The 23,435-nt window shown below is 41.2% G+C and overlaps 1 protein-coding gene across 1 annotated transcript in view; it reads left to right on the top strand.

Moving 5' to 3' along the window:
* The first annotated feature begins 444 nt into the window (after positions 1-444).
* The window catches only part of nsmfa (NMDA receptor synaptonuclear signaling and neuronal migration factor a), a 93,018-nt gene continuing 70,027 nt past the window's right edge, over positions 445-23,435 (top strand). The window contains 4 exon segments of the mRNA XM_062057043.1: positions 445-529; positions 14,324-14,385; positions 14,549-15,337; positions 17,396-17,468. Coding sequence (XP_061913027.1) covers positions 459-529; positions 14,324-14,385; positions 14,549-15,337; positions 17,396-17,468 — 995 coding nt within the window. The 5' untranslated portion in view covers positions 445-458.

The raw sequence follows: 23,435 nt of genomic DNA, 5'->3' as shown, positions 1-23,435 counted from the left end.
TCTTTTTCCACTTGCGTGACACGACGACGACGGCGACAAATTGCAGAGGTTCCTGCAGGGACGCCACTCGCGCATCCGTCACGCCGCTTCCACGCCACCTCCCCTCCCCTCTGCGTGCGTGCGTGTGTGTGTGTGCGTGTGTGTGCTGATGATGACGATGATGATGGCGCGCTCCTCCTCCTCCTCCTCCTCCTCCTATCTCTCCCTCGCGGCGTGTGCACGTCAGTGAGAGTCGCGGCAGCGAGACGTCCACGAGGACACCTGTGCACGTGCTTGCTGGATTTCCACGGGGGGGTTTTTTTGTTTTGTTTTTTCCCCACCCTGTCGCATTCCATCCATCCACGGGAGGAGTGTGCGTGCGCGTGCGTGCGTGTGTGTTTTCACGGGTGGGTGGGTGGGTGGCGGTGGAGGGGTGGTGGGGATGATCTCCTCTCTGTCTGCGTCGTGTCCGTGGCAGCATGGGAACCTCCGCGTCCAAAAGGAGGAATCTGAGACACGACGCGAGGTCATCGGTGGCGGCAAAAGTTAGGTGAGTGGGTTTCTTGGTGTGTGTGTGTGTGTGTGTGTGTGTGTTGTGTGTGTGTGTGTGTGTGTGTGTGTGTGTGTTAGCTTGGGTCCCGGTCCTGCGCGAGAGGCGCGTGTTGTGGTGTCCTGCGGTGCGCGCGCAGACACCGCAGGACGAGCTTTTTGAGACTCCAGTGGGTGTGTAATAGCGGGCTGGAAGACACACACACACACACACACACACACACACACACACACACAACAAGCATAGCAGGACGGTGCGGACATCCGGTGTGTGGACAGGTCAAAGGTCACAGGGACGTCCTGTCGGCGATGGCGTTAGAGTCCCGTCAATGAATGACCTTGACTCTGACGTGTGTGACGTCACTTGCGGGAGTGTGTGTGTGTGTGTGTGTGTGTGTGTGTGTGTGTGTGTGTGTGTGTGTGTGTGTGTGTGTGTGTGTGTGTGTGTGTGTGTGTGTGTGTTCTGGCAATGCTTACTTAACGGGGACATGGCTGTGTTTACACCGTCACCTTTAGGGGACCTCTTGACGGTATGGGGACAAAAAAAAAACCAGGTCCTCCTAAAGGGGAACCTTTTTAAAATGATAGTCAGATCCATTCGCTGGCCACACCTCCTCTTCACCGGGGGTCCAAACTGAGGGCCACTCACCAAAAAAAGGAAAGCACGCCGGGGGCCGTTTTGATATTTGTCTTTTTCAAAACAAATATTATTTATTTTTGAAGTGAAAATGTATAAAAAAATGAAAAAAAAATGTCATTCGGTTTGCACCATGACTAGGGAAGGTTGTTTGGTGTTGGGTCTTATAGGTAAATGCTGCACATGTCCACCTTTCAGAGCATGCTTGAAGGTCGTTGACCGGAATCCCCTGGCGCTGTCCGCTCCACGTCGACATGATGGCAGCATTACATTTGTCAGATTGTTTCGCTAAGGGCCGCGTACCGAAAAAAGGAAAGCACGCGGGGGCCGTTTTGATGTTTGGCTTTTTCAAAACTAATACTATTTACTTTTTAAGTAAAAATTTAAAAAAAAACATATTTGTGTTAGTACACCACACTTTTGTGTTGGTACACCACACCTTAGTGTTGGTACACCACACCTTTGTGTTAGTACACCACACTTTTGTGTTGGTACACCACACCTTTGTCTTACTACACCACACCTTTGTGTTAGTACACCACACCTTTGTGTTAGTGCACCACACTTTTGTGTTACTACACCACACCTTTGTCTTACTACACCACACCTTTGTGATAGTACACCACACTTTTGTGTTGGTACACCACACCTTTGTCTTACTACACCACACCTTTGTGTTAGTACACCACACCTTTGTGTTAGTACACCACACCTTTGTGTTAGTGCACCACACTTTTGTGTTACTACACCACACCTTTGTCTTACTACACCACACCTTTGTGATAGTACACCACACCTTTGTGTTTGTACACCACACCTTTGTGTTGGTACACCACACCTTTGTGTTAGTACACCACACCTTTGTGTTGGTACACCACACCTTTGTCTTACTACACCACACCTTTGTGTTAGTGCACCACACTTTTGTGTTACTACACCACACCTTTGTCTTACTACACCACACCTTTGTGATAGTACACCACACCTTTGTGTTGGTACACCACACCTTTGTGTTAGTGCACCACACCTTTGTGTTTGTACACCACACCTTTGTGTTGGTACACCACACCTTTGTGTTACTACACCACACTTTTGTCTTACTACACCACACCTTTGTGTTACTACACCACACCTTTGTCTTACTACACCACACCTTTGTGTTGGTACACCACACCTTTGTGATAGTACACCACACCTCTGTGTTTGTACACCACACCTTTGTGTTGGTACACACCTTTGTGTTACTACACCACACTTTTGTCTTACTACACCACACCTTTGTGTTGGTACACCACACCTTTGTGGTAGTACACCACACCTTTGTGTCAGTACACTACACTTTTGTGTTAGTGCACCACGCCTTTGTGTTAGTACACCACACCTTTGTGTTGGTACACCACACCTTTGTGTTAGACATCAGAGTCAAATATGTTGTTACTTCACACATGCTAACTGTTAGCATCGTAAAGTTAGCATGCTGTCCTTTAAGCGAATGTTGCAGGTGTGCGCCCCAGAGTCAAATATATTGTACTTTACACATGCTAACAGTTAGCATAGTAAAGTTAGCATGTTGTCTTTTTGGCTGATGCTGCAGGTATACACCATAGACTCAAATATTTTGTCACTTTGCACAAGCTAACTGTTAGCATCGTAAAGTTAGCATGCTGTCTTTTCAGCTACTCTATACGCCTCACAGCCAAACATTTTGTTACTTTGCGCATGTTAGCATGCAAAATTGTTTGGCCCATTTAGCTTGTGTATACCCAGCAGTCACATGTTTTGTTTCTTGGTGCTGTCTGGCTAGTGTGCTAACGTTAGCATTTCAGGGTTTTTTTCACAATTTCTACCAAAAATGCATTTTGTTGCTCCATTAATCGGATAATGGTTATTTCTTATGGGAAAATTGAATAGTTTTTTTTTTAACGAATGAGGCAGCAGTTAAATGTTAGAGATGTTGAAGTGTGATGATAATCTCTAGACCTCTTTCATTTATAAAATCCTAAAATCAGTGTCAGCTGGTAGGAGACGCTAGTCCCCCTTGGAGCGTGTTTTTGGGGGGGGGGCAGATGAAAGAGGAGGACCGCCATGACCGCTTGGCAAGGCAGCGTGTTCAAAGGAGCGTCTTCATGTTTATGGAAAGATGGCCGCTCGTGTTCGCCTCCGGCCTCTCATGGCCGACACAATGAGGCTTCAACGGAGGGAGGCAGAGAGGGTAGGAGCGTGCAAAAGATGAAAAGGATGCAAATGAAGTATTGTATCCAACATGGTGGACGTGCAGGTGCTGGTCTTTGGTCTTCGGTCTGTGGAGTCTGCTTCACATCGACGACGTCTTGTTTGGACCGTAAACGTCTCAGCGGACTTTTATGCTCACTTCATCACTTCCTGCTGTTATTCACACTCACTCCAGCACCCTCCGCGACCCCAAAAGGGACAAGCGGTAGAAAATGGACAACAATAACCATGAGCATGAAAACACAACCACACACATCATAAATCTACCTGGCCTCGTTTTACCTTCACGGATTGTACACTTCTCAATTGTTATATATGCTTTTAATTTGGTGGTATGTGACTTCCTGCATCTGCAAAAGCAGGACAAATAGTCTGCCTAGCAACAAGTGTGCATCGTGTGCCTATTGGCTAACACTTGAATACTTTTGAATTGGTTAATGGTTACATCATTTTTAATAGGTTAAATAGTTTGTATTGGATTAATACTTTTTAATAGGTTCATCATATAATACTTTATATTAGGTTTGTGGTTTATTAGTTTATAATAGTTTAACAGTTAAATCGTTTACTATAGGTTCATCATTTAATTGTTTATATTAGGTTGATAATTTATAGTTTGTAAAAGTTTAACAGTTAAATTGTTTATATCAAGTTCATAATGTAATAGTTTATAATAGCATAGCAGTAAAACAATTATATTAAGTTAACACTTAATAGTTTTTAATAATAACACATGTAATTATGTAAATACACAAGCATGATGAGGATGAGGATTTTAATGATGATGAAGATGTGGATGATGATGAAGATGTGGATGATGAAGATGAGGATGTGGATGATGAAGATGAGGATGTGGATGATAATAATGAAGATGAAGATGTGGATGTAGATGATGATGAGGATTAAGATGATGAAGATGTGGATGATGATGATATGATGGAGATGGACATCATGATGATGATGATGATGATTATAATAAGGGTGTGGATGATGAAGATGATGTGGATGATGTAGATGAGGATGTGGATGATAATAATGAAGATAAAGATGTGGATGATGAAGATGTGGATGACGATGATATGATGGAGATGGACATCATGATGATGATGATGATTATTATTATAATGAGGATGTGGATGATGATGATGAAGATGTGGATGATGAAGATGAGGATGTGGATGATAAAAATGAAGATGAAGATGTGGATGATAATGATGATGTGGATGTGGATGATGATGAGGATTAAGATGATGATGATGAAGATGTGGATGATGATGATATGATGGAGATGGACATCATGATGATGATGATTATAATGAGGATGTGGATGATGATGAAGATAAAGATGACGATGTAGATGAGGATGAAAATAATGATGAAGAAGGTGATGGTGGTGAAGATGATGAGGAGGAGGATGTGTATGATGAAGATGTGGATGATGATGATGATGAGGATGATAACGAAGATGAGGATGAAGATAAGGATGATGATGATGTGGATGATGATGAATGTAAAGATGAAGATGTGGATGAGGTTTATGATGATGATGATGAAAATAATGATGAAGATGATGATGATGAATGGATATGGATGATGATGATGATAATGTAGATGAAGAGGATGATGATGAAAATGATGATACGGTTGATGAAGAATATGATGATGATGAAGATGGAGATTATGGATGAGGATGAAGATGATGGTGGTGATGAAGCTGGAGATGCTGCTGCTGATGATGATGATGTGGATGATGATGATGAAGATGTAGATGATGATGATGTGGATGATGATGATGAAGATGAAGATGAAGATATGGATGATAATAATGATGTGGATGATGATGATAATGATGATGTGGATGATGATGATGTGGATGATGATGATAATGATGATGTGGATGATGATGATAATGATGTGGATGATGATGATAATGATGTGGATGATGATGATGTGGATGATGATGATAATGATGATGTGGATGATGATGATAATGATGTGGATGATGATGATGTGGATGATGATGATAATGATGATGTGGATGATGATGATAATGATGTGGATGATGATGATAATGATGATGATGATGTGGATGATGATAATAATGATGATGTGGATGATGATGATGATAATGATGATGATAATAATGATGATGTGGATGATGATGATAATGATGTGGATGATGATGGTGATGATGATAATGATGTGGATGATGATATAATGATGGTGTGGATGATGATGATAATGATGATGTGGATGATGATAATGACGTGGATGATGATGATGATAATGATGATGTGGACGATGATGATGTGGATGATGATGATGATGATGATGACGATAATGATGATGTGGATGATGATGATGATAATGTGGATGATAATGATGATGTGGATGATGATTATGATACTGATGTGGATAATGATGATGTGGATGATGATGATAATGATGATGTGGATGATGATGATGATGTGGATGATGATGATAATGATGTGGATGATGATGATAATGATGATGTGGGTGATGGTGATAATGATGATGTGGGTGATGGTGATAATGATGCTGTGGATGATGATGATGATAATGATGATGTGGGTGATGGTGATAATGATGCTGTGGATGATGATGATGATAATGATGATGTGGATGATGATGATGATGATAATGATGTGGATGATGATGATAATGATGATGATGATGTGGATGATGATGGTGATGATGTGGGTGATAATGATAATGATGTGGATGATGATGATAATGATGTGGATGATGATGATAATGATGATGTGGATGATGATGATGATAATGATGTGGATGATGATGATAGTGATGTGGATGATGATATAATGATGGTGTGGATGATGATGATAATGATGATGTGGATGATGATGATAATGACGTGGATGATAATGATGATGTGGACGATGTTGATGTGGATGATGATGATGATGATGATGACGATAATGATGATGTGGATGATGATGATAATGATGATGATAATGATGATGTGGATGATGATGATGATAATGTGGATGTGGATGATGATGATGATGTGGATGACGATGATGTAGATGAAGAAGATGTGGATGATGAGGATGAAGAAGGTGTGTGTGGATGTGGTCATTGTCATCTCAGGCATTCAATCGATGACAGCTGCACTGTTTGGTTTGTCTTAGAAGACCTTTCATCTCATCAATGATGATGATGATGAAGATGATGATGAGAATGTTAGTCTGCCACTGTTTGCTAACAAGCAGCTGTTGAATCATCAAACATGAGCGTGTGACTTGAAAGGAACACCTGCTGATTATGAAGATGATTATCATGATGTATTTACATATTTATCACCTCAAGTAGACGTGTGGGTGTTTGTTTGTTAGTTTGTCTCCTCACAAAGTCACCTCATAACATTTACTGACTGAGATGTGCAGCGACCTTCTCCTGCTGACATCTTAGAACCATATGAAACATCTCTAGTCTTTAGAACATTAGAGAGTGGTCTCCTGCTGACATGTTAGAACCATATGAACCATCTCTAGTCTTTAGAACATTAAGGAGTGGTCTCTTGCTGACATGTTAGAACCATATGAACCATCTCTAGTCTTTAGAACCTTAGGGAGTGGTCTCCTGCTGACATGTTAGAACCATATGAACCATCTCTAGTCTTTAGAACATTAGAGAGTGGTCTCCTGCTGACATCTTAGAAGCATATGAACCATCTCCAGTCTTTAGAACATTAGAGAGTGGTCTCCTGCTGACATGTTAGAACCATATGAACCATCTCCAGTCTTTAAAACATTAAGGAGTGGTCTCCTACTGTCATGTTAGAACCATATGAACCATCTACAGTCTTTAGAACATTAGGGAGTGGTCTCCTGCTGACATGTTAGAACCATATGAACCATCTCTAGTCTTTAGAACATTAGAGAGTGGTCTCCTGCTGACATCTTAGAAGCATATGAACCATCTCCAGTCTTTAGAACATTAGAGAGTGGTCTCCTGCTGACATGTTAGAACCATATGAACCATCTCTAGTCTTTAGAACATTAGAGAGTGGTCTCCTGCTGACATATTAGAACCATATGAACCATCTCTAGTCTTTAGAACATTAGGGAGTGGTCTCCTGCTGACATGTTAGAACCATATGAACCATCTCTAGTCTTTAGAACCTTAGGGAGTGGTCTCCTGCTGACATGTTAGAACCATATGAACCATCTCTAGTCTTTAGAACATTAGAGAGTGGTCTCCTGCTGACATGTTAGAACCATATGAACCATCTCCAGTCTTTAGAACCTTAGGGAGTGGTCTCCTGCTGACATGTTAGAACCATATGAACCATCTCTAGTCTTTAGAACATTAGAGAGTGGTCTCCTGCTGACATGTTAGAACCATATGAACCATCTCCAGTCTTTAAAACATTAAGGAGTGGTCTCCTGCTGACATGTTAAAACCATATGAACCTTTTCTAGTATTTAGAACATTAAGGAGTGGTCTCCTGCTGACATATTAGAACCATATGAACCATCTCTAGTCTTTAGAACATTAGAGAGTGGTCTCCTGCTGACATGTTAGAACCATATGAACCATCTCTAGTCTTTAGAACATTAGAGAGTGGTCTCCTGCTGACATGTTAGAACCATATGAACCATCTCTAGTCTTTAGAACATTAGAGAGTGGTCTCCTGCTGACATGTTAGAACCATATGAACCTTTTCTAGTCTTTAGAACATTAGGGAGTGGTCTCCTGCTGACATATTAGAACCATATGAACCATCTCTAGTCTTTAGAACATTAGAGAGTGGTCTCCTGCTGACATGTTAGAACCATATGAACCATCTCCAGTCTTTAAAACATTAAGTAGTGGTCTCCTGCTGACATGTTAGAACCATATGAACCATCTCTAGTCTTTAGAACATTAGGGAGTGGTCTCCTGCTGACATGTTAGAACCATATGAACCATCTCTAGTCTTTAGAACATTAGAGAGTGGTCTCCTGCTGACATGTTAGAACCATATGAACCTTTTCTAGTCTTTAGAACATTAGGGAGTGGTCTCCTGCTGACATGTTAGAACCATATGAACCATCAACCAGTCTTTAGAACATTAAGGAGTGGTCTCCTGCTGACATGTTAGAACCATATGAACCATCTCCAGTCTTTAAAACATTAAGTAGTGGTCTCCTGCTGACATGTTAGAACCATATGAACCATCTCTAGTCTTTAGAACATTAGGGAGTGGTCTCCTGCTGACATGTTAGAACCATATGAACCATCTCTAGTCTTTAGAACATTAGGGAGTGGTCTCCTGCTGACACGTTAGAACCATATGAACCATCTCTAGTCTTTAGGACATTAGGGAGTGGTCTCCTGCTGACATGTTAGAACCATATGAACCATCTCTAGTCTTTAGAACATTAGGGAGTGGTCTCCTGCTGACATGTTAGAACCATATGAACCATCTCTAGTCTTTAGAACATTAGGGAGTGGTCTCCTGCTGACATGTTAGAACCATATGAACCATCTCTAGTCTTTAGAACATTAGGGAGTGGTCTCCTGCTGACATGTTAGAACCATATGAACCATCTCCAGTCTTTAAAACATTAAGGAGTGGTCTCCTGCTGACATGTTAGAACCATATGAACCATCTCCAGTCTTTAAAACATTAAGGAGTGGTCTCCTGCTGACATGTTAGAACCATATGAACCATCTCTAGTCTTTAGAACATTAAGGAGTGGTCTCCTGCTGACATATTAGAACCATATGAACCATCTTCAGTCTTTAGAACCTTAGGGAGTGGTCTTCTGCTGACATGTTAGAACCATATGAACCATCTCCAGTCATTAGAACTTTAGGGAGTGGTCTTCTGCTGACATGTTAGAACCATATGAACCATCTCCAGTCTTTAGAACCTTAGGGAGTGGTCTTCTGCTGACATGTTAGAACCATATGAACCATATCCAGTCTTTAAAACATTAAGGAGTGGTCTCCTGCTGACATATTAGAACCATATGAACCATCTCTAGTCTTTAGAACATTAGAGAGTGGTCTCCTGCTGACATATTAGAACCATATGAACCATCTCCAGTCTTTAAAACATTAAGGAGTGGTCTCCTGCTGACATGTTAGAACCATATGAACCATCTCTAGTCTTTAGAACATTAAGTAGTGGTCTCCTGCTGACATATTAGAACCATATGAACCATCTCCAGTCTTTAGAACATTAGAGAGTGGTCTCCTGCTGACATGTTAGAACCATATGAACCATCTCCAGTCTTTAAAACATTAAGGAGTGGTCTCCTGCTGACATATTAGAACCATATGAACCATCTCTAGTCTTTAGAACATTAGAGAGTGGTCTCCTGCTGACATGTTAGAACCATATGAACCATCTCCAGTCTTTAGAACATTGAGGAGTGGTCTCCTGCTGACATGTTAGAACCACATGAACCATCTCTAGTCTTTAGAACATTAGAGAGTGGTCTCCTGCTGACATGTTAGAACCATATGAACCTTTCTCCAGTCTTTAGAACATTAAGGAGTGGTCTCCTGCTGACATGTTAGAACCATATGAACCATCTCTAGTCTTTAGAACATTAGGGAGTGGTCTCCTGCTGACATGTTAGAACCATATGAACCATCTCCAGTCTTTAGAACCTCAGAGCGGTCTCCTGCTGACATGTTCATACCATATGAACCATCTCGAGTCTTTAGAACCTTAGGGAGTGGTCTCCTGCTGACATGTTAGAACCATATGAACCATCTCCAGTCTTTAGAACATTAGAGAGCGGTCTCCTACTGTCATGTTAGAACCATATGAACCATCTACAGTCTTTAGAACATTAGGGAGTGGTCTCCTGCTGACATGTTAGAACCATATGAACCATCTCTAGTCTTTAGAACAGGGGTGTCAAACTCATTTTAGATGGGGGGCCACATGGAGAAAAATCTACTCCCAAGTGGGCCGGACCGGTAAAATCACGGCACGATAACTTAAAAATAAAGACAACTTCAGTGAACAATGGGAGACCGGGCTTTCTGCTCCGCTGCTCCCAGTCTGTGGAACGCTCTCCCTGACCACCTGAGGGCACCACAGACTGTGGATGCTTTTAAAAAAGGCTTAAAAACCCTTCTTTTTAAAAAAGCCTTTTTTTTTTTTTTTAGATATATGCATACTAGTTTTAGCTATTTGGCTGTTCTAGTTTTTATTTATTTTTTATTATCTTTTTATTTTTTCTAATTTATTTATTTATTTTATATATTATTTTTTTAATACACTGTAGCACTTTGAGGTTGTTTACTCAATGTAAAGTGCTTTTTACATATAAAATCTATTATTATTATTATTATTATTAAAAAAATAATATAAACATCAAATTACAGGATGTTATTTATGTAGTTTGCTTACATCGTGTGGTTTATTTTATATTTTTACATTTGTAGCATAATCTAGAAAGATACAAAGAATTGCTATTGTGACATCTAGTGGACACATTTAGAACAGCAGTTTCTTTCATTCAAAAATTTCAGCTAATTTTTATACTTAGCAAACTCATCCCGCGGGCCGGATAAAACCTGTTCACGGGCCTGATCCGGCCCACGGGCCTTACGTTTGACACCCCTGCTTTAGAACATTAGGGAGTGGTCTCCTGCTGACATGTTAGAACCATATGAACCATCTCTAGTCTTTAGAACATTAGGGAGTGGTCTCCTGCTGACATGTTAGAACCATATGAACCATCTCTAGTCTTTAGAACATTAGAGAGTGGTCTCCTGCTGACATGTTAGAACCATATGAACCATCTCCAATCTTTAGAACATTAGGGAGTGGTCTCCTGCTGACATGTTAGAACCATATGAACCATCTCTAGTCTTTAGAACATTAGGGAGTGGTCTCTGGCTGACATGTTAGAACCATTTGAACCATCTCCAGTCTTTAGAACATTAGAGAGCGGTCTCCTGCTGTCATGTTAGAACCATATGAACCATCTACAGTCTTTAGAACATTAGGGAGTGATCTCCTGCTGACATGTTAGAACCATATGAACCATCTCTAGTCTTTAGAACATTAGGGAGTGGTCTCCGGCTGACATGTTAGAACCATATGAACCATCTCCAGTCTTTAGAACCTCAGAGCGGTCTCCTGCTGACATGTTCATACCATATGAACCATCTCAAGTCTTTAGAACATTAGAGAGCATGTCCTGCTGTCATGTTAAAACCATATGAACCATCTACAGTCTTTAGAACCTTAGGGAGTGGTATCCTGCTGACATGTTAGAACCATATGAACCATCTCCAGTCTTTAGAACCTTAGGGAGTGGTCTTCTGCTGACATGTTAGAACCATATGAACCATCTCCAGTCTTTAGAACCTTAGGGAGTGGTCTTCTGCTGACATGTTAGAACCAGATGAACCATCTCCAGTCTTTAGAACATTAGGCAGCGGTCTCCTGCTGACATGTTAGAACCATATGAACCATCTCGAGTCTTTAGAATATTAGAGAGTGGTCTCCTGCTGACATGTTAGAACCATATGAACCATCTCCAATCTTTAGAACATTAGGGAGTGGTCTCCTGCTGACATGTTAGAACCATATGAACCATCTCTAGTCTTTAGAACATTAGGGAGTGGTCTCTGGCTGACATGTTAGAACCATTTGAACCATCTCCAGTCTTTAGAACATTAGGGAGTGGTCTCCTGCTGACATGTTAGAACCATATGAACCATCTCTAGTCTTTAGAACATTAGGGAGCGGTCTCCTGCTGACATGTTAGAACCATATGAACCATCTCTAGTCTTTAGAACATTAGGGAGTGGTCTCCTGCTGACATGTTAGAACCATATGAACCATCTCTAGTCTTTAGAACATTAGGGAGCGGTCTCCTGCTGACATGTTAGAACCATATGAACCATCTCTAGTCTTTAGAACATTAGGGAGTGGTCTCCTGCTGACATGTTAGAACCATATGAACCATCTACAGTCTTTAGAACATTAGGGAGTGGTCTTCTGCTGACATGTTAGAACCATATGAACCATCTCCAGTCTTTAGAACATTAGGGAGTGGTCTTCTGCTGACATGTTAGAACCATATGAACCATCTCCAGTCTTTAGAACCTTAGGGAGTGGTCTCCTGCTGACATGTTAGAACCATGTGAACCATCTCCAGTCTTTAGTGTTATTTTATTCAAAAATATCGTATTAATCAGTATAATTAAATAATGCTGTATAGAACAATCCCATCATGCACTCTAATGGACTTAAATGGGTGTTTTATTTTTTGTTTACGGTGTTTGGACATTTTTCAGAATATTCACAGTGTTCAGTGAGCAGGTTGTGTTGTGTGGTACCATGTGCGTTGACCTTTATGTTAGTTGCAAATATATATTTTTTTGCACCATGACTAGGGAAGGTTGTTTGGATTGTGTCATGTAAGTAAATGCTGTGCTATTCTTCGAAAGTGCTTTAAATGGTTATTGATCTGATTGACTTCCATTGGCCACAAGATAGCATCAAATAAGGTTATTAAAAAAGCACATTTATTATTTATATGAGCGATATAGCGGCTGGCAGTAAGTCGGACCCTTTTCCAGCGAGGGTTGGACTCCGCCAAGGCTGCCCTTTGTCACCGATTCTGTTCAGTAACGTTTATGGACAGAATTTCTAGGCGCAGTCAGGGCGTTGAGGGGATCCAGTTTGGTGGCTGCAGGATTAGGTGTCTGCTTTTTGCAGATGATGTGGTCCTGATGGCTTCATCTGGCCAAGATCTTCAGCTCTCACTGGATCGGTTCGCAGCCGAGTGTGAAGGGACTGGGATGAGAATCAGCACCTCCCAGTCCGAGTCCTTGGTTCTCGCCCGGAAAAGGGTGGAGTGCCATCTACGGGTTGGGTAGGAGACCCTGCCCCAAGTGGAGGAGTTCAAGTACCTCGGAGTCTTGTTCACGAGTGAAGGAAGAGTGGATCGTGAGATCGACAGAAGGATCGGTGCGGCGTCTTCAGTAATGCGGACGCTGTATCGATCCGTTGTGGTGAAGAAGGAGCTGAGCCGGAAGGCAAAGCTCTCAATTTACCGGTCGATCTACATTTCCATCGTCATCTATGGTCATGAGCTTTGGGTTATGACCAAAAGGACAAGATCACGGGTACAAGCGGCCGAAATGAGTTTCCTCCGCCGGGTGGCGGGGCTCTCCCTTAGAACCAGGTGAGGTGGTTCGGGCATCTGGTCAGGATGCCACATGTTTAGGGCACGTCCGACCGGTAGGAAGCCACGGGGAAGACCCAGGACACATTGGGAAGACTATGTGTCCCGGCTGGCCTGGGAACGCCTCGGGATCCCCCGGGAAAAGCTGGACGAAGTGGCTGAGGAGAGAAAAGTCTGGGCTTCCCTGCTTAGGCTGCTGCCCCCGCGAACCGATGTCTGATAAGCGGAAGAAGATGGATGGATGGATATATTGGGTCTGTGTGTGACTGAAGCATTAAGGAGTTTGGGTTGGTTGGTCTATCCAGGACTAGCTGCAGTGAGCGCAGACAACCACACGGTAGCGTTTGTGAGCACATAATACCGTACCAGGTCTTTCTATTTCGGACTTATCAGGTCTTCACGTCGAGGAAACGCCTTTCTTAAGTGACGGATGCGGCAAAAAAGTAATCCAGACCCAATGTGTGTTGTCACTTTCTGGGAGATATGTTGTCTTGCAGCCGTCACCACTTTGAAATGTAGTCCACCGGCGTCCTCCGCGCTCTCGGTGTGAGGCCGCCTGAAGTGCGCTGATAAAACCTGCGTCTTAATCTGCAAAGAAGCCAATTAATGCTTTCGAGGTCCTCGCTTTCTCCGGCGCCCCCGCCCCTTCCTGCGCTTCCTGCAAAGTAATGGCTTTATATACGTGTGTGTGTGTGCACTGTGTGTGTGTGTGTGTGTGTGTGTGTGTCCACAGAGCAGCACGAGCATTCGGAGAGTACCTGTCCCACACACACCCTGACAACCGAAACGGATCAGGTCAGCGTCTTCTCCGCCCTTGTCTCCGTCCTTGTCCCCGCCCGCCGTTAGACCCGCAAGGCTGACTTCTGTGGACGCTCTTAGTGCTTTGTCATCCTCCACGCTGTCGTTACCCGGACGTTCGTCCTCAGTGATTGTTCGCCCTCTCTTGTCCAAATTCCAGCTCATCTGCTGTGCGAGACCTTGGCGGGCGCTGATCCAGAGTCGCCAACCGGGCCCGGCAGCAACAACAACCACATTGAGCTGGACTTGGCTAAGGACGCAGAGGCCCCTTCCGATCCGCACCGGCCGCCCTCCGTCTCCAACAAGCCGGTGCGTCTCTGTCTGGAGCGGAGCTTTTCGGCGGAGGAGGACGTGCAGAAGGCAGTGGAGTGCGCCCTGCAGCCGGCCCGTGTCTACACCATCACCACCCGACACGGCATGCTGATGAGCGGCGGGCGGGGCAGCAAGGAGAGCCTAGAACTGGACGTCCTCAAGGAGAGGACAGGGAGCGGGGGAATCAAGGGGGGCCATGCTACCTCGATCCAGCCCTCCACCTCCCCGTCCTCCTCCTCCTCGTCGCCCACCCAGCTTGCCGCAGGCAGGCGCGGGGGCCACCACCACCACGGCGGCAACCATCACCACCACCACCCCGGCCCGAGCGGCGCAGGGGCCTGCGGGGCAAGCGGGAGCAGCAACCAGCACTCCCACCACACGGTCTCTCACCACCACCACCACCTGGCCCAGCCCCCGCTGCAGACCTCCGTCAGCGCCCACAACATCCGCAGCTGGGGGGACAACAGCCCGAAAGGGGAGGCGGAGTGCAGCGGGTTGGCCTGCGACTCCTGCAGCGCCGTCCCCTCGCGGAGCCAAGGGTCTCTGGACCTGGAGAGCGCCGCCCGAGAGCCAGGCAAGCAGCACCGACGCCTAGAGAGGATGTGGAGTGTGGACCGGGTGACTGGGCTGGAGAGAGGTGAGGGGGAGTTGGGGGCGGGGACACACAGGCGAGGCACTACAATGATGTTGAAAATGATTGGGAATAGTCGAGCATGGACGCCAAACTTGAGGAGAAATAGGTTTCGGAAAAAAGAAAGCAACCAAAGAGTGATTTTAAAATAAGGCTAACACACTTGAAACAAACACCCAAACATATTTATCATAATCATACCCGACTAACAACGGCTAAAACAATCCAAGCAGAAAATAACAGAAGCACTTAAAACGTCACTAATCCTTAAAATGACTAATTCATAGTCATATCGCTAACAGCAAGCTAATGTTATAATGCTAACATCCATCCATCCATCCATTTTCTACCCGCTTGTCCCTTTCGGGGTCGCTGGGGGTGCTGGAGCCTACCTCAGCTGCATTAGGGCGGAAGGCGGATACACCATGGACAAGTCGCCACCTCATCGCAGACAATGCTAACATTAACGGCTAAATAAAACTTACATAAGCACTCTAAACACTTTTGACCGTACATTCGAAGTCCATAAATTAGCTAACGAGCTGCAAAATTGCTAACATTCTGCTACCTAAATATTGTATGTATGAGCTAACAGAAAGCTAATGATAACACAATAATATTAACTACAGCATTGTTAACATGAAACTTTACTGTACTAAAATAAAAATAACAAGTTAATTTTAAAAATAAACTTGAATGGAAGCGTAAACTATTAGATAGTTAACCAACAAAGGCTACAACTTACTAATGTTTAGCTAACTTAGCCTAAATATTGTATGTATGAGCTAACAGAAAGCTAATACTAACACAGTAATATTAACTACATTAAACTATTGCTATGCTAGCATAAAAATAGCAGGTTCATTCTGAAATTTTTTTAAAGTAAGTGTAAACTATTCGATAGTTATCTAACAAAGGCTCCAACATTACAAATGTTTAGCTAGCTTAGCCTAAATATTGTATATATGAGCTAACAGAAAGCTAATGCTAACACAGTAATATTAACTACATTAAACTATTGCTATGCTAGCATAAAGATAGCAGGTTCATTCGGAAAAAATGTTAAAGTAAATGTAAACTATTCGATATAATATTTAGCTAACTTAGCCTAAATGTTGTATGTATGAGCTAACGGAAAGCTAATGCTAACACAGTTATATTGACTACATTAAACTATTGCTATGCTAGCATAAAAATAGCAGGTTCATTCTGAAATTTTTTTAAAGTAAGTGTAAACTATTCGATATAATATTTAGCTAACTTAGCCTAAATATTGTTTGTATGAGCTAACATAAAGCTAATGCTAACACAGTAATATTATCTACATGAAACTATTGCTATGCTAGCATAAAAATAACAGGTTCATTCTAAAAAAAAATGTTAATGTAAGTGTAAACTATTTGATATAATATTTAGCTAACTTAGCCTAAATATTGCTTGTATGAGCTAACCGGAAGCTAATGCTAACACAATATTACCTACAGCATTATTAACATGAAACTATTACTACACAAGCATAAAACTAACAGGTTCATTGTAAAAACAAATACAAAAAAGTAAGCAGAAACTATTAGATCATTTTAATATTTAGCTAGCTGAGGCTAAATATTACATGTGTGAGCTAACAGAAAGCTAATGCTAACACAACGATATCATTCCAAAACTATTCACTGAAACAATATTTAATAAGTTAGCAGGAAGCTAACATAAGTTGACTATTGCTATAAACAGACGCTAGCCGTATGGAAATTAAGTAAATGGACGTAAAAATAAAAATGCTGCTTTTGAATTGAACTTGCAATTGATTGAATGTTTCATCCCCAAGTTTGGTTGCGTTGGTGTTGGATGTACTTCTATTTCTCCACTTTTTTCTAATCCTATTTAATGTTTCCCACGTACTTCTTGCTGTGCGTCGTCCCCGCCTCTCTCCCCTCTCTCCATTTGTGGGGTGTCCGACTGTGAAGTGCCGGTGCTGCTTTTTTTTTTGTTGTGCTTTTCCACATTTCAAAAACTACGACCTTTGACCCCGACGGCCTCTCAAGTGTTTCCCCTCGATGCTTGCAGACGACGCCAACTGGTTCCCCAAGGAAAACATGTTCAGCTTCCAGACGGCGACGACCACCATGCAGGCGTGAGTGTTTGCATGTTAGCGAGCGCATGCATTATGCACGATGTCATCGTTGCGAATCAGAGTGCAGCAATGGACTGCACCGCACTGCATTATTAACATCATGTATTAGGTGGCTGCTCTCATGTTTGGGGTCAACTTCAAAGCAATCCATCGCAGGAAACCGAATTATCTCTTGATCCATTTTGAATGTTATGTCTTGTGATGCATTCAAGGACCATGTTTTTAAATCTGTTCATTCCTCATCGTTAATTGATTTTTCTTCTTCTCTTCTTGGACGCTGACTCATCCCGGCAAAAAAAAAACAACGCAGGATATCGTGAGTATTTTTTAAACTTCTTTTATTTTTGCTTGATTTGTGCTAACAACAGGATGCAATCTGCATAATGACTTAATATGGTGAAACTAACAATGTACTTTAAAATGTAATTATTACACACGTTAAGTGTAATTCCAAATATTGCACTGTATCAATTGTAGTAATATTACAATATTTGTAGAGATGTCCGATATTATCGGCCGATAAATGCTTTAAAATGCAATATCGAAAATTATCGGTATCGTTTTTTTTATTATCGGTATCGTTTTTTTTATTTTTTTTATTTTTTTATTAAATCAACATAAAAAACACAAGATACACTTACAAATAGTGCACCAACCCAAAAAACGTTCTGTTATTAATATTCTGGTTCCTACATTATATATCAATACAGTCTGCAAGGGATACAGTCCGTAAGCACACATGATTGTGCGTGCTGCTGGTCCACTAATAGTACTAACCTTTAACAGTTAATTTTACTCATTTTCATTAATTACTAGTTTCTATGTAACTGTTTTTATATTGTTTTACTTTCTTTTTTATTGAAGAAAATGTTTTTAATTTATTTATCTTATTTTATTTTATTAATTTTTAAAGAAAGGACCTTATCTTCACCATACCTGGTTGTCCAAATTAGGCATAATAATGTGTTAATTCCACGACTGTATATATCGGTATCAGTAATTAAAGAGTTAGACAATATCGGAATATCGGATATCGGCAAAAAGCCATTATCGGACATCCCTAAATATTTGTGTATGAATACCAAATAATATAGATCAGAGGTGTCAAAGTGGTTTTCACTGAGGGCCACATGGCAGTTATGTTTGGCCCCAGAGGGCCGCTTCTAACAGTGAATACTAGTATTACACCATTTTTTAAATTCATTTTATTAGTGCTTTTTTTTTTTAAACTAAAATGTAAAAAAATATATATGGTAAGTTGCAATAATTTCAGCTCAAAATGTAATGTATATTACTGTAAATGGAACAACAGTAATGCTGTTTTTATGGTAAAAAAAAAATAGAAAAAAGGCAGCTCAGTTGCCAGAATATAATTTAAAATTTACATTTGTTTTTTAAACTGTAAATTTAAAAAAAAAAATGCAATTTTACAGTAAAATTTTGGCACCTGAGCTACCAGTTTGTTATTTTCAACAAGTGTAGATTTTTCCATGTATTACTGTAAATGCCAAAACGGCACCACAGTTTATTACAGTAAAAAAAAGTGCTGTGTTTTCATTTCGAGAAAAATGCTGTAAAAACAAACAGTAAATGTCACAATTTGACCATGAAATCTATTGCTACTTTTACATTGCACAATTTGATGGATAACTTGCTTTGAAATCATTATTATTAGTATTTATTTCTATTTAAAAAATGGTTTGAATGTTTGATAATATGTTTTTGTATAATTAGACAATATTTAAGTGAACATAATTTGCGATAACATGGAGTACATTTTTTTTTTTTTCTCCCATAATAGACAGAAAGAATACATTTAGTAAGAAAAGTTGCAGTACTTTATTGATACATATTATTTCCAGGAGGGCCAAATAAAATGAAGTGGCGGGCCACGTCTGGCCCCCGGGCCTTGAGTTTGACACCCGTGATATACATAATATACATTCTAAAACATTATTTCTTCATTTATAAATAAAACATATTTACAAAAACATGTGTAATTATTGAATTGCATATTATAATATACTAAATCGTGTAATATTAAAATATTACATCTGAACAAAAATTTGAAAATTATGCAAAATATATACAGTTTAAAAAAATCATGCATATTTATATAATGTATATATGAAAGTATGTACAACACCAGTGAAGTTGGCACGTTGTGTAAATGGTAAATAAAAGCAAAATACAATGATTTGCTAATCCTTTTCAACTTATATTCAATTGAATAGACTGCAAAGACAAGATATTTAATGTTTCAGCTGAGAAACCTTTTTTTTTTTTTTTTGCAAATAATCATTAACTTAGTATTTAAAGGCAGCAAAACATAGCAAAAAAGTTAGCACAGGGGCATTTTTACCACTGTGTCACATGGCCTTTCCTTTTAACAACACCCTGAAATAAGCAGGGGCGTCCATGATAACCTGGCTTGGATGGCAACATATGTTGCTCCAAAACCTGTATGTACCTTTCAGCATTAATGGCGCCTTCACAGATGTGTAAGTTACCCATGCCTTGGGCACTAATACACCCCCATACCATCACAGATGCTGGCTTTTCAACTTTGCGCCTAGAACAATCCGAATGGTTATTTTCCTCTTTGTTCCGGAAATCAGACCTCGTCAGACCACACAACAAGTTTCCCCTTTGCATCAGTCCATCTTAGATGAGCTCGGAGCCCAGCGAAGCCGGCGGCGTTTCTGGGTGTTGTTGATAAATGGCTGTGGCTTTGCATAGTAGAGTTTTAACTCGCACTCACAGACGTAGCGACCAACTGTAGTTCCTGACAGTGGTTTTCTGAAGTGTTCCTGAGCCCATGTGGTGATATCCTTTACACACTGATGTCGGTTTTTGATGCTGTACAGCCTGGGGGATCCAAGGTCACGGACATTAAATGTTACGTGTAGTGATTTCTCCAGATTCTCTGAACCTTTTGATGATACTACAGACCTTAGATGGTGAAATCACTAAATTCCTTGCAATGGCTGGTTGAGAAATGTCGTTCTTAAACAATTTGCTCGCGCATTTGTTGACAAAGTGGTGACCCTCGCCCCGTCCTTGTTTGTGAACGACTGAGCATTTCATGGAAGCTGCTTTTACACCCAATCATGGCACCCACCTGTTCCCAATTAGCCTGTTAATAATAATAATAATAATAACAGATTTTATTTGTAAAAAGCACTTTACATTGAGCAAACAACCTCAAAGTGCTACAGTGTATTAAAAATTAAAAAAATTAAAAGATAATAAAAAATAAATCCAAAAATAAACATAGAACAGCCTAATAGCTAGAACTAGTATGCATATATCTAAAAAAAAGTTTTTTTTTAAAAAAGAAGGGTTTTTAAGCCTTTTTTAAAAGCATCCACAGTCTGTGGTGCCCTCAGGTGGTCAGGGAGAGCGTTCCACAGACTGGGAGCGGCGGAGCAGGAAAACCGGTCTCCCATTGTTCGTAGCTTTGTCCTCGGAGGTTGGAGGAGGTTAGCCTGTCCGGAGCGGAGGTGTCGTGTGGAGGATTTAGGGGTGAGTAGTTCTTTGAGGTAGAGGGGGGCATTTCCATGGAGGAACTGGAAATGCCAGTGCCAGTACCATGGAGGCATGTTCCAAATAAGTGTTCAATGAGCGTTCTTCAACTTTCTCAGTCTTTTTTGCCACATGTGCCAGCTTTTTTGAAACATGTTGCAGGCAGCAAATTCCAAATGAGCTAATATTTGCAGAAAATAACAACATTTTCCAGTCGGAACGTTAAGTATCTTGTCTTTGCAGTCTATTCAATTGAATCAATCAATCAATGTTTACTTATATAGCCCTAAATCACAAGTGTCTCAAAGGGCTGCACAAGCCACAACGACATCCTCGGCTCAGAGCCAACATAAGGGCAAGGAAAAACTCACAACCCAGTGGGATGTCAATGTGAATGACTATGACAAACCTTGGAGAGGACCCTCTAGGGGAGACCGGATGCAATGGATGTTGAGTGGGTCTAGCATAATAGTGAGAGTCCAGTCCATAGTGGATCTAACATAATAGTGAGAGTCCAGTCCATAGTGGATCTAACATAATAGTGTGAGAGTCCCGTCCATAGTGGATCTAACATAATAGTGAGAGTCCAGTCCATAGTGGATCTAGCATAATATTGTTAGAGTCCAGTCCATATTGGATCTAACATAATAATGAGAGTCCAGTCCATAGTGGATCTAACATAATAGTGAGAGTCCAGTCCATAGTGGATCTAACATAATGGTGAGAGTCCAGTCCATAGTGGATCTAGCATAATATTGTGAGAGTCCAGACCATAGTGGATCTAACATAATAGTGAGAGTCCAGTCCATAGTGGATCTAACATAATAGTGAGAGTCCAGTCCATAGTGGATCTAACATAATAGTGTGAGAGTCCCGTCCATAGTGGATCTAACATAATAGTGAGAGTCCAGTCCATAGTGGATCTAGCATAATATTGTTAGAGTCCAGTCCATATTGGATCTAACATAATAATGAGAGTCCAGTCCATAGTGGATCTAACATAATAGTGAGAGTCCAGTCCATAGTGGATCTAACATAATGGTGAGAGTCCAGTCCATAGTGGATCTAGCATAATATTGTGAGAGTCCAGACCATAGTGGATCTAACATAATAGTGAGAGTCCAGTCCATAGTGGATCTAACATAATAGTGTGAGAGTCCAGTCCATAGTGGATCTAACATAATAGTGAGAGTCCAGTCCATAGTGGATCTAGCATAATATTGTTAGAGTCCAGTCCATATTGGATCTAACATAATATTGTGAGAGTCCAGTCCATAGTGGATCTAACATAATAGTGTGAGAGTCCAGTCCATAGTGGATCTAACATAATAATGAGAGTCCAGTCCATAGTGGATCTAACACAATAGTGAGAGTCCAGTCCATAGTGGATCTAACATAATAGTGAGAGTCCAGTCCATAGTGGATCTAACATAATAGTGAGAGTCCAGTCCATAGTGGATCTAACATAATAGTGTGAGAGTCAAGTCCATAGTGGATCTAACATAATAGTGAGAGTCCAGTCCATACTGGATCTAACATAATAGTGTGAGAGTCCAGTCCATAGTGGATCTAACATAATAGTGAGAGTCCAGTCCATAGTGGATCTAACATAATAGTGAGAGTCCAGTCCATAGTGGATCTAACATAATATTGTGAGAGTCCAGTCCATAGTGGATCTAACATAATATTGTGAGAGTCCAGTCCATAGTGGATCTAACATAATAATGAGAGTCCAGTCCATAGTGGATCTAGCACAATAGTGAGAGTCCAGTCCATAGTGGATCTAACATAATAGTGAGAGTCCAGTCCATAGTGGATCTAACATAATAGTGTGAGAGTCCCGTCCATAGTGGATCTAACATAATAGTGAGAGTCCAGTCCATAGTGGATCTAGCATAATATTGTTAGAGTCCAGTCCATATTGGATCTAACATAATAATGAGAGTCCAGTCCATAGTGGATCTAACATAATAGTGAGAGTCCAGTCCATAGTGGATCTAACATAATGGTGAGAGTCCAGTCCATAGTGGATCTAGCATAATATTGTGAGAGTCCAGACCATAGTGGATCTAACATAATAGTGAGAGTCCAGTCCATAGTGGATCTAACATAATAGTGAGAGTCCAGTCCATAGTGGATCTAGCATAATAGTGTGAGAGTCAAGTCCATAGTGGATCTAACATAATATTGTGAGAGTCCAGTCCATAGTGGATCTAACATAATAGTGAGAGTCCAGTCCATAGTGGATCTAACATAATATTGTGAGAGTCCAGTCCATAGTGGATCTAACATAATAGTGTGAGAGTCCAGTCCATAGTGGATCTAACATAATAGTGAGAGTCCAGTCCATAGTAGATCTAACATAATAGTGAGAGTCCAGTCCATAGTGGATCTAGCATAATAGTGTGAGAGTCAAGTCCATAGTGGATCTAACATAATATTGTGAGA

Source organism: Entelurus aequoreus, linkage group LG08, assembly GCF_033978785.1.
Source record: "Entelurus aequoreus isolate RoL-2023_Sb linkage group LG08, RoL_Eaeq_v1.1, whole genome shotgun sequence".
Lineage (NCBI taxonomy): Eukaryota > Metazoa > Chordata > Actinopteri > Syngnathiformes > Syngnathidae > Entelurus > Entelurus aequoreus.
This window is presented reverse-complemented; position numbering and strand designations above follow the sequence as displayed.